Below are 11621 nucleotides of genomic sequence, written 5' to 3'. Positions count from 1 at the left end.
CAAGCATGGAACGGAAGCGGGAAGAAGCACTGTCAGCTGCAAAGCGGCCGCAACAGTAGTCCAAGTTTACATAGTTTATTCCCACCAATTCATATAATTATGAAATCTTAAATCTCTTTTTAAAGCAGCATAGTTTATCCGTGGTTTGCAAGTTTGCCTTACAGAACTTTGAAATATGAGGTTTGAATTTTGCCTTTCTGTGTGGAGTTGGCATGTTCTCGCCATGCTTGCGTCACTTTTAGCCGGGTACCTTAAACATTCGAAATACATGCATGCGTCTTTGAACGTCAGTGTGAGCTGAGTGGATGTTTGTCTGTATGCGTCGTGTTTGGCGTTTTAAAAGAAATCAGGAATTTTATATGTCCAGGTTAGATGGACAATGTGCTTTTACAGTTTATTTCGGTTTCAGGTTACATCAGGCTAGACATTAGCGAACTTTTGTAGTTAAAAGGAAGAAAAACAAGAATATTCTTCAGGCTCAATGTGAGACTTGTCAGTGAAATACAGAATGCAGCATAGTACAGTTTTGATAGGTACGTTAAAATAGTTGTTGACTTTTCCGCTTGTCTCGTCAGACCCAAATATTATTCGAGTACAACTTCACACCTCACAGACATGCAACTGACTGCTAACATCAGATTCGGAATGAGTCCATTTGCAGAACCAGACATCTAATAAAAAAGCCTCTTTTTAAAAAGTAGGTAAAGTGGCATTGCAGGAGAATTACACACAAAGCATCTTTTTGGGATTATACATGAGATCACACAATGTTGAACTGGCAGACCGAGGCCTTCTCATCACGGCAGTTCTCGTCAGACCATTTCCCTTTGGAGGCCACCGACAGCACGGCGCAGTTCTGGGACCGGCCGCCATCTGGCTGACGGGCGCGGCTGTTGGATGTGTCCCAGTTCTTGAACTGGATGCTGACGCCGGTCTGGTCCGCCCAAGTGTCCTCGGTCACCATGTCGTTGATGCCCAGCCACACCTGCTCCTCCCTGCCCACGCTGAGGCGGAGGTAGTCTGTCAGAAGGTCGTTCTCCTCGGCGGATGTTGGGACGCTCAGGACGCCGCCCAGGGCGTTGCAGTCCTCACTGGCTGTGTGATATGACTTCTTCACGGGGTCGGCCAAGACGCACTTATCATTGATCTTTGTGCCCTTCAAACACACTGAATACACGCATGGATTTAATTCGGAATAACTGTACCTAAATTAAAATAATTCAAAAATTCAGTTTTCTACCTCGGCGATATCTTTTGTACTGCAAATGTCAAACTTTCAACAACATAATTGAAATAAAATGAGAGGCCAAAGATAAACAAATTCAAAAAAATAAATAATTGATTTTTTTTTTCATTATTTTTAGTCATTTAACTTTTTTTTCTGGTGCAAGATGACCCAGAAAAGTTATTGTAATTTTTTTTTTCTTCTGATGAATGGTGAGGAAAATTCAGAAGTTGGTTCCCCAGCTCCCAATTTGGAAGCCAAAATGCTCCCTTACCTTCAAAATACATCTAACTGGAAAATATCAATTTTGCAATATTAATCTTTTATTATTATTATTTTTCCATTATGACTGATTGTCAGTCAGTGACAAGGCCAATAGAACTCCAAATTTGGAAACAAATATGGCTTTTCACCTGTAAAGAGTTATTGCAGAACCACTCAGTAGTCATTTCTTTTGCGGCATAAATCTTTTATTGTTTAGGATTTTTTTTTCCACAAGTGTCTTGATCACATATTGCATAATAGTCCACAGGGACTATTAAAACTTTCAGTTTGGAACCATTTAAGGTTCCTGGCCCCACAAAAGATATTGTTGAATAATTCATTATTATAATTATAATTATTATAATAATTATAATTTTTAATAAATAATAAATATTATAATTTCATATATATATATATATATATATATATAATTCAGTCATTTTCTGTTGATTAGCTGGGAGGGGGGAAAAAAAACACTTTTTATTACCTCTCTGCAAGGCCTGTTCTTCCTTGAGATGGTTGATGTCCTGCACGATGTCGTTAATCTGTCTCTGTAGTTCCTCAATGGCAGCATTATTGTCTAATTCCAACACATAAAAAAAAATAGTGATCATAATTGACACAAATTTGTAAATGAACAGCACTAATGCAACATTGTCGATAAATTCTTTTTTTTGGGGGGGCGGTGGGGTGAAAAGTACCTTTTCGCGCAGGCTTCTTCTTTGGTGGCGTCTGCTGGAGTGAGCAGTTGACCAGCATCAGCGCGAGCATCAGCGCGCACACACCTTTGCACTCCATGGCTAGACTTTGTCAGACTGAGGATGGGCCAACGTGGAGCCTCGCTATTTATTTTCTGCCTGTGATCCCTCCCTTTCTGTCTCTTGTGTGCGTGCATGTGAAAACTGATGAGACGGTGTAAACGCTCCTCAGTACTGATGACATAACCATGTGTGGTTTTAGTAGTAAACTAAAAAAAATAAGTCATCTGGAGTTAAATAACCTGTGTGAAAAAGATGTTTTTATTTTCTCCTGAAATGTCTCGTTTACACGCCAAACTCTATTTTAAAAAAAGTGACAAACCCGCAAATTGGTTTCCAAAATTTGCAGTCCGGTGGCAGGAGTTTGTTTTGGACCTGTCTGCCTTGAAACTTTGGACTGTCTGACAGACGTCTGGAATGATTTTTTCCCCATCTGGTCTCTCTTTACTCAAACCCTCAGCATCTGACACGTGGCGAAAGCAAGAAGGTGCAGAGATTCGAGAATGTTCCTCAACCCTGTTACATAATCAGAGGAGTTTCAAATATAAAATATAGAATCACAGAGCTTTTCCACTTCAAGAAATTAATGGCTAAAATGTTCCATAAAAAAAAGAAATAACAAAGCATCTGCTGGTCATGGCTTCTGTTTAGTTTTCTTCACATTTGTTGTTACAAGCGTTGGTGGAAAAAAATTCAAAGCTGCTTATTCATTAACATTGATTTAATTCATAACAATTTGCTGGTCCGTGTACTGGATTTTTTTCTCTCGATATAAGTAAAACTAAATATACTCAAAACATCCCTTTAAATTCACAACTAAAATAAAGAACAGTTCCTCACAAATAAAGACAAGTAAGCTGTACAAATTGGATGTTTTTACTTAAAAAAAAAAAGGTACATGATGATATATACATAGTACTGCTTTGCATACAACAATGACATTTCTATCCAAGAAAGCCAACTTTCTGTCTTGTTGTTCCTAAACTCTCCTCCTGCTGCAGCAGCTTCATGAGAGGCACGTGGAGGGCTTTTCCGACGCGTTTTCCTGTCTGGAGAATCAAAAAGTCGCCATTCAATAGTTGTAAAGGTGTTGCTTGAAGTACGCTAGGAATTGTTAGCAGCCACAATGTATCTCAGATGTTTAGATGCTATTTTATAACATTTGCAGCAGTTGTTTGAAGCGTTATACTTGCCAAAACATCTATGCAGATTTTTGTTAGCCCGCCTATGGAGTTTTGCAGGTTTTCATGGAGTGTAAAAACTGCCAAACAAATTCCGCGAGGCAGGCGGCGGTGACTCACTTCTGTCATTTCAAAGATGCTCTCAGGGTCCAGACTGCCGCCGCCCATCTTCCTCACGCAGGTGACCGTTCCCTTGTGCGTGACGGAGATGATGAGGCTGGCCACGGAGCACGCCTTCTCCTGCAGAGTGGCGTCCACCACGTGTCTGTGGCCCACCTACACCCCCCAACAAGAAAAACAATGCTGAAAATCAATCTCCTGGTTTGGTAATAATAATCTTCTTGACTTGTGTGAGGCTAATTGAGTGAGCTTGCCTTGCACAATGTCACTATACAGGGGACATTTTCTACATTGAGCCTCATGCAGTCATAGGGGTCATCTGAGAGCTGAATTTCCTTCCCTCCTTCTTCATCGTTGGAGATGTGCACTTTAGGGATTCTGTCAGAAAAAGCACTCGTCTCATCAGGTCAAGCATACTAATAACTACAATACATGACTGTTGGCATTCTGCATCTTGGATTGTTGTCAAGGAATAGAAATTCCAGAGTGAACTGTGACCTGCTGTCACATGGGATACGATGCCCTCTTGTGGTCGGACTGAGAAGACATTTGAATTGACAAAAGAGGGGTAGTAAAATACTTTTATCTGATCCAATTTGTATATGTTTTGAGCTAATACACTCAGAGCATCATTTATATGCATCCCTGTATCTAATGCTTGCTTCTGAACAGCACTGCATCTAAGTGGGTATTCCCCTTGGATAGAAATAAATATACAGTTCATACAGTACATACTTGGTGCTAAAGAGAGCTGCCTTGATAGCTACTGACATGGCATCATACAAGTTTCCGTCACATTGCAGGAGCTGTGGAACGCAAGTCAGTGTATTAACACTTAAAAATTTACTAGTTTAAGTATGCAAAGAAAAACATCTGATTCTCTCACCAGTACATCCACATAGAGCACCCAGCAGTGTTCCCCCTTACTGATACACAGCTTCTTCAGGTCCACACTGTTCTTATTGTTGAAGACTTTGTACAATGTGTTGCTCAGCTCCGTCCCGAGTTCCTCTCCTCCTCGCCCCTCAAACTCTGGGGTTGCGTTGGCTGAACTGATGTGCACAACGACACCCACAATAAGAAATTTATACCAGCTGATTGTGTCTATCAAAACTAAAGGAGAGTATTTGATTGCATGGCCAATATGTATATATCAAGTCGAGATATTAAGTCGTGACTATGAAACTTACCAATCAACAAAGAACTCTAGGTAGCCTTCATTTGGAGCCATGGGCTTTGGTTTTCCGATTTCAGCCTTAATTCCCACTAGAACTGCTGTGTGACCCTGCAAACACGAATACAATTTTGTCAAGGCTGGATCCATCCTGGTAGATAAATGCAATCTGAGTGACACAAGCATTCAGATGACCTCCGGCATAATATGCAACTAATAAGAGCAAACATTAAGACAATGTTACTAGAGAAACTTTGGCCGATCCGTCAGTATTGGACACCACGTCAGTCTCAATCTCCATGTGTCTGTAGTCTTCACAACCCCTTCCATCCACTCGCAGATCATCCTGATCGTTGTAACATTAGGACATATTACTCAGCAAGAACCAAATACAATAAAAAACGCCGCTTTGTCTACACTTACCCTTATCCCATGTAAAATATACACCTTTTCAGCTTCGCATACTTGTACTGTTGCCATTGTGGAATCGTGTGCGTCGAGGAGAGTTTACGTCATCAAAAGCCGACAATTGAAAGGACAAATTACTTTTACCCAAACAACGTTCCGGAGTGTCAGTATTCGCAAAGCGATAAATGTTTTTCCCGCAAACCATGCTGTTCTGACTTTTGAGTATGATTAAAAAAACGCTAGATTTGTATTAAAATTATGTACAACATTCAACTCACTTGCTTAAAAAGGAAAATTAAAACTGAAAAAAATATAAATCCAGTTTATGGGCGAAACTGGAACCTTACAGACAGAGTTGAGGGCGCATTTTGATATATTCCACATGACTCCCATCTGTATCACTTACTTCCTGGTTGGCCCTGTTTTATTGTCCCAAGAACTGGGGAGGATTCTGAACTCGACAGGGGAGGAAGTACCGAGTTAGCAAAGAAACTATCCGCCGAAATGCGCGGTTCCCGTCGTTTACTTCATGAATAAGTTAATTAACATCTCAACGAAACTGCGGCCGCGACGAAAGTGTGACCGAACCTGTGTGGACAGCCACTGCCCGAAGACCAGTGAAGTGACGTTAGCTGGGTCTGCGCTAACAACGGGGAGCGGCGGAGGAGGAGACACTTTTCGCATTATTTTACGTGATTTAACATTGAACGTGTGGAAATTACTAAGTGACATTTTCGCTAGAGCGCCAAGAGTGAGTGAGGTAAGATGATAAATAGACCTGAAATGATGTTCTAAGAACTGGGAAGTTAGTGTGTTGCATTTACGTACCTTTTGCTTCAGCCAACGTTCATTTTGCGGAATTGAATGAATGTGCCTTAAAATCAGCCAAGTTCTGGGACAAATTCAGAATCTATAAGTTGAAGTGCTGACATAAAAGAAGCGAATAACATAAGAACAGTTCTATGGACACTTTTACAATGTTTGCATCACAATTCGTCTGTGACACACTTTAAGAAATAAAACAGACTCTTATTTCGTCATCATCCCCACAAGCCTTATGTGCACAATGCAACCAAACAGAGTCGCTTTATGTGTGATTTATATTTATGAAAATAAAAAGGTTAAAATGGAAAATTAATTTGACCTGAGTTAGCAAACATAACTAATGAAAAGTTTCAAATGAGTTTACTGGACTGCATTTTCTGTTCCCAGGAACTTCCTTTTGTTTTACAACACTGTGGGTCTAAGTGCCGGTTTCCTATGGATTGCCGGTATCAGATTTATTCCCGCTCCATGTGCATTGTGCAATTTTTCAAAAGAGTGCAAAATAGCTGCAAAAATTAGATCAAGCACAAGTAATGTGTAAGGTGTAATTTTCTGAGAACAGCTGAATATCATTATGGCAGTGTTTACATCACAGCCTGAAGTCAGTTATGAGTAACTGCTACAACAGTGTGAGTCGTGTTGTAATCGATGTAAGGATGTCGTCAGTGTGTGGGTTTTTGGAGCAAGAAATTAAGAGTAGCTGACCTGATAGTGCAAATGAATCATTAATTATTAGGCCCGTCTGAATTTTGCCTTTCAGCATGTGGTTCAAACCGCGGTTGCTGTAGAATGAAGAGCTCGGCTCACCGCACCAGGGACATCGAGCGTCAGGCTGGCTACCTGAGGCCTGAACATTGCGCCCCTCCCCCGCCCCGCGGCACCTCCGACACCATGTGGTTCATCCGGGACGGCTGTGGAATCGTGTGCGCCGTCATCACCTGGTTCCTGGTCTTCTACGCGGAGTTCGTGGTGGTATTTGTGATACTGTGGCCCGCCAAGAACGTGGCCTACAGCCTCTTCAACGGGGTGCTCTTCAACGGCTTGGCCTTTCTCGCGCTCGCCTCGCACGCCAAGGCCATGTGCACTGACCCGGTTAGTTGACGACCACCATTCATATTAGTTAGTCAACCATCAAATGGCAGATTACATTTATCTAAACATACAAAAAAAAAACTAGAAATCCAGAGCTGAACGCTTAATTGAATTCAAACATATAAAAATTTTGCTATTTTTCATTTACTATATAATGCCTTTTTCTTTGCCGTTTGCGTATCGTCGCTTCGGTTTCTGATTCGCTAGCGAACAGCCAATCACAATGACGAGTTGTCGCTGATGGCTGACTCCATTGTGCCTAATTCAATCTGCCGTAAGCTTCTCGCCGTTCGATGGCTCATTCATTCAAGTCGTTCAAGAAGCACAATGATCATTTTTTTTGTCCTTCAGGAACATTTACTTATGTAAGGAAGGAACAAATTATGCTAATAACCCCATCAAGCATAAAACATGTAAAAAAAAACAAACAAACAAAACAAAAAAAAAAGGACAGTTGTTCAAAATTGAATGAATCCGATAAAGTTTATCGGATAAACATTGTCATGAGCCTCTCACAAGTAAAAAAAATTCAGCACAGCAAAAGAAAACAGTTATGTGAAACAAACAATTTAAATTTCCCCAAATGCATTGTATTTGTTTCCAATACATGAGACGAACGACAGCCTTGAGAAAAGAATTGCATATTAAATAACAATTGTAATGTTGAGGAAAACCAGTTGCAAATATATTTTCCTAAATTTTCAGCCCCATTAAAGTCCTGTTAAAAAAAAAACCATTTTGTTTTTCTGTCACCAGGGTGCTGTGCCAAAAGGAAACGCAACTAAAGAATTCATTGAAAGCCTCCAGCTGAAACCAGGACAGGTGGTCTACAAGTGTCCTAAATGTTGCAGTATAAAGCCCGACAGAGCTCATCACTGCAGGTGCACCGGCCGGCATGTATGCGGATATTGTATGATAAATTACAGTTCTGTGCAAACCTGCCAGAAAAAAAAGCGCCTGATGTGACTTCCTCTCAAGGGGACTCCTGTCCTCATTAGCAGTCGTTCCCGCTCTGCCTCCTGCCTGGTGTGCGGTTTCAATTTTTGCTATCACGGACGCTGCGCCACATATCCCTGAAGATTTCCCCTTGCCTGATAATGACCTCGTCCTTACGAGGTCCCGTTTCTTATTCCTGCCTTTGTGTGTGCAGTGTGTGCAAGCGCTGCATCAAAAAGATGGATCACCACTGTCCTTGGGTCAACAATTGTGTTGGGGAGAACAATCAGAAGTACTTTGTGCTATTCACGGTGAGAGAAATCACGTGGTGCATCTCTGCATTGAGACAAATGGAAATGGATAAAAATTCATTCAAATTTGTTATGAGGTTCAAATGGTTGGCGGTGATTTTTAAATATGCATCACTTTGACAAACACACAATTTTCATTATAATATTATTATTATTTTAATTATTTGTATATTAAATATAAATATTTTTTATTTTTATGTAAATATTTAATTATTAATTAATATAATTAATTTAAATTAATTCTAATAAAAAATGAAATACATTTTAATAGGTCTAATTAATATTAGACAAAATAAGTACAATTGAGTCAGTCGCATTCTTACAAATATGTCTGTGTTTTTATTTGTAGTTGTACATTGCGTTAATATCCTTCCACGCGCTTGCCATGGTGGGGTTCCATTTTGTTATCTGCTTGGAAGAAGATTGGTCAAGTAAGTGCGCATGTTTTTTCCGTAAAATGCTTTCTCAGCACTTTGTACTGTTTCTCACATAACTTGAGCGTGTCCTTCATCAGAGTGCAGCACTTTCTCCGCACCCGCAACTGTCATCCTCCTCATCCTCTTGTGCTTCGAGGGGCTTCTGTTCTTAATCTTCACGGCGGTCATGTTTGGGACACAGGTGCACTCCATCTGTAGCGATGAAACGGTAAGTATGGAGTCTCGCTGATTTGCGTCTTGTCAACTATACGAACAGCATGGACCATCAAAAGACCATCAGCACTATCAAGAGGGGAATTTTTTTTTTTTTTACCTCACAGGGTATCGAGCAACTGAAAAAGGAGGAGAGAAAATGGCTGAAAAAGTCCAGATGGATGAACATGAAGGTGGTGTTCGGTCACCCGTTCTCTGTGGCTTGGCTCAACCCGTTTGCGACGCCCGATCACGGCAAGGCGGACGTATACCAGTACATAGTGTGAAGGTAGAGCTTTGCGCACGACACCAAACTACTTATTAATGGTTATTCCAGATAAAACACAATTAGTAAAACTCTTCTTTACTATGTTGTGTCACTCGTGTTGCGGATTCCCCACGAAAAGGGCAAAAAAAATAAGCAACAGCTCGACTCAAATGACAAAATAGGAATTGTTGCGCATCGTGTTTTAGCTTCACATTTGTTGAAACGTGCACAACAAATCGAGGATTTTGTCTTCCTGTCAAGCTTCATTTTGCTGCAGTAATTTCAACTCTGGCTCAATCGCCTTCGATTATTGGGCAGAGGCATCGAGTGCACATGGATGTCATTTTGTATTGTTGCCATATGTGATACAGCGGATCAGAGATGGACATGTCATTCTATCAAAGGAATGAATTTTAAGAGTGAATTTCTTGTGATTTATTTTCTTTCTTACTTTTTTTTTTTTTTTTTTACACAATTTCTGATTCGAAAAAATACTGTATTTCCTCATCTGGTGGTCCAGAACATTTACTCTAATGCAGAGTGTAGATTAAAAACATTTAGTGAGGTGGGCGGGGCTTTATTTACTACATTATTTTTTAATGTTCAGTAATATTTTTGTCAATACTTCTAAAACTAATACTTAAAACTATGTCGCATTCGCTGCGTCATAGCATTCACGCCCCCACTGCCATTGTGTGGCTTTTTAAGCAATTTTTTTTTTTTTGCCGTAAAATTACATAAGTAATGAATGCCCTTGCACGTGGGAAAGGAGAACCACAGTGGCGAGAACAGTAAAAGTAAACAAGCACACTTCTGCTGAAGCTGCTCCCCAGACACCTCACACGTTGATGTCACAAGCCACCCCCGTTTGGCCCCGCCTCTTAAAGGCCTGCACATCTCACTCGACATTACTATCTGTGCAGTATTTTCTGTACGTTCCATGCTTTTTTTTTTTTTTCGTTTAAATACATTTACAATGTGTGTGAAATGTGTGAGCCGATCCCACATAATAAACAGCGGTTCGATTTTACTACCTGGACTGGTCGTTAGCCAATCACAGGGCAACAATATAATTATAACAATAATAGTGTACTGTATTTTAATAAATATATTACAGTGGTGCCTTGAGATATGGGTGACCCGATTTATGAGTCTTGCAGCAGATTACAAAAAATTATTTATATATAAAAAAAAACAGAGTTCAAACTGTTTCTTGCCTCTCCTAGTTGGTGTTTACTGTCTAAATAAATAGAAAACAATGAGAGTTATACGGAATAAAAACACTTTGCCTTAATAAAGTCCACATAGTTTAATGAACACAAATGGTGAAGCAACACACATTGGCAGATTATCCAATATTTCTGAAGTTTCTCTTTAAACGGAACGGAAGCCACTATTTGAGGAAATACTGTAAATCAGCAACGAGTAACTAACTTTTGCGGTTGTACAAAACTTCTAAAAATGCTGGATATTTTTTTTCTTTTTTTGTTACACGATGTCATTTGAAGGGTAAGAAAACTGAGGGGACTAACACTTTAACCAAATGAGAGTCCCCCGTTTACCAAGATGACACTATCACAACATTTTTGTCGCTGGTGATTGCGCAATCACCTGCTAAAATGATGTCAGCCAATATGCGACCGACCAAGCAGGTGCTCCTATCTCGTCACGAGCCTTAAAACATAAAAAGGTCCAAGAGTTAAGACTGAAAAGATGTTTCTCGAAGTGAATTGAGCGACTGAAAATGTTATGCCGGCTACTCGTTGAATCATCCAAGAATAATTAGAGGAATTTGTGGAACATTTGATTTGATCTAGCATGATGCGTTCTGTTTCAATGTGGGATTTTTAAAGTGTTTTAAAATGCAATACAGTATCTTTGCAATATATATATATATTTTTTTTACTTATGGATATGCAGTCTGCTATCCAGCTTACGAGAACACCAGCTATCATAATTTGTACGGTCCGTCATGAATAATATTTGAGTACTTTGTAGGAATTCCTTTTATAATGTATTTGAGTTCCAGTCAGAAGAGAGAAATAAAATTATGTTGAGACAATATATCCAGTATCTTCACTTGGGAAATCTTTTCATTCATTATTACTTTTTTTTTAATTACATTGAACCGATTAATCAGCAAATAAATGTATCATTTAAATAAAAACTTTTCTACCATATTTATTGACACAAGTGCGAACATTTTTGTAGAGTGAAAAAGTGAAACGAAATGCAGTTTAATAAGATTTGTATGGGATAATACAATGACAGCCATGATTCTGTACATCCTTAAGTACATTATACACTTAGAGTGGAGATACGTGTTCCCAAAATGCAAAATTAATGTGAGCAATCCAAATATTGCGCCACATGAAACAGTTTTTTTTTTTTCTACCAGTTGTAGATATAAATCATTTCTATTTCTTATCA

General features: G+C 39.6%; 4 protein-coding genes across 4 annotated transcripts in view; 1 reads left to right on the top strand and 3 right to left on the bottom strand.

Annotated features, from left to right (window-relative positions):
* Nucleotides 1-384: 384 nt before the first annotated feature.
* On the bottom strand, nt 385-2287 carry clec3bb (C-type lectin domain family 3, member Bb). Its single transcript, XM_088319388.1, has 3 exons — nt 2191-2287; nt 1977-2069; nt 385-1167 (listed from the first exon to the last, which is right to left on the bottom strand). Exons 1-3 carry the CDS (start codon nt 2285-2287, stop codon nt 761-763), a joined length of 597 nt encoding a protein of 198 aa, XP_088175514.1. The 3' UTR covers nt 385-760.
* An 818-nt stretch (nt 2288-3105) lies between these two features.
* exosc7 (exosome component 7) lies at nt 3106-5289 on the bottom strand. The gene is made up of 8 exons (XM_088318777.1): nt 5146-5289; nt 4967-5068; nt 4739-4833; nt 4435-4600; nt 4284-4354; nt 3803-3926; nt 3549-3704; nt 3106-3296 (listed from the first exon to the last, which is right to left on the bottom strand). Exons 1-8 carry the CDS (start codon nt 5200-5202, stop codon nt 3192-3194), a joined length of 876 nt encoding a protein of 291 aa, XP_088174903.1. The 5' UTR covers nt 5203-5289; the 3' UTR covers nt 3106-3191.
* Nucleotides 5290-5533: 244 nt separating this feature from the next.
* zdhhc3b (zDHHC palmitoyltransferase 3b) lies at nt 5534-11255 on the top strand. The gene is made up of 7 exons (XM_088318776.1): nt 5534-5890; nt 6716-7047; nt 7804-7928; nt 8198-8294; nt 8644-8725; nt 8809-8939; nt 9052-11255. The coding sequence occupies exons 2-7, from the start codon at nt 6745-6747 to the stop codon at nt 9208-9210; spliced, it is 897 nt and encodes a 298-aa protein (XP_088174902.1). The 5' UTR covers nt 5534-5890; nt 6716-6744; the 3' UTR covers nt 9211-11255.
* The window catches only part of LOC148321248 (transmembrane protein 42-like), a 6097-nt gene continuing 4968 nt past the window's right edge, over nt 10493-11621 (bottom strand). Inside the window, exon 3 of the mRNA XM_088318778.1 lies at nt 10493-11621. This exon is cut by the window's right edge and continues 1924 nt beyond it. The gene's annotated coding sequence lies outside the window, so the exon portion shown is untranslated.

The sequence above is a fragment of the Idiotropiscis lumnitzeri genome, chromosome 16, assembly GCF_059441095.1.
Source record: "Idiotropiscis lumnitzeri isolate Australia: NSW breed Sydney's pygmy pipehorse chromosome 16, RoL_Ilum_1.0, whole genome shotgun sequence".
NCBI classification, from domain to species: Eukaryota; Metazoa; Chordata; class Actinopteri; order Syngnathiformes; family Syngnathidae; genus Idiotropiscis; species Idiotropiscis lumnitzeri.
The sequence above is the reverse complement of the archived record's forward strand: the minus strand, read 5'-3'. Positions and strand labels throughout refer to the sequence as shown.

Bases quoted from the DNA above. Each gene is read 5' to 3' on its own strand.
- clec3bb (XM_088319388.1), bottom strand. From the start codon at position 2,287: ATGGAGTGCAAAGGTGTGTGCGCGCTGATGCTCGCGCTGATGCTGGTC. The intron at 2,070-2,190 runs GTACTTTTCACC...TGTTGGAATTAG, and splicing joins GAAGAAGCCTGCGCGAAAAG to ACAATAATGCTGCCATTGAG. The intron at 1,168-1,976 runs GTAATAAAAAGT...GCGTGTATTCAG, and splicing joins AGAACAGGCCTTGCAGAGAG to TGTGTTTGAAGGGCACAAAG.
- exosc7 (XM_088318777.1), bottom strand. From the start codon at position 5,202: ATGGCAACAGTACAAGTATGCGAAGCTGAAAAGGTGTATATTTTACAT. The intron at 4,601-4,738 runs GTAAGTTTCATA...TGTGCACATCAG, and splicing joins CTAGAGTTCTTTGTTGATTG to TTCAGCCAACGCAACCCCAG. The intron at 3,705-3,802 runs GCAAGCTCACTC...TGGGGGGTGTAG, and splicing joins GTATAGTGACATTGTGCAAG to GTGGGCCACAGACACGTGGT.
- zdhhc3b (XM_088318776.1), top strand. From the start codon at position 6,745: ATGAAGAGCTCGGCTCACCGCACCAGGGACATCGAGCGTCAGGCTGGC. The intron at 7,048-7,803 runs GTTAGTTGACGA...TTCTGTCACCAG, and splicing joins AGGCCATGTGCACTGACCCG to GGTGCTGTGCCAAAAGGAAA. The intron at 7,929-8,197 runs GTGCACCGGCCG...TTGTGTGTGCAG, and splicing joins GACAGAGCTCATCACTGCAG to TGTGTGCAAGCGCTGCATCA.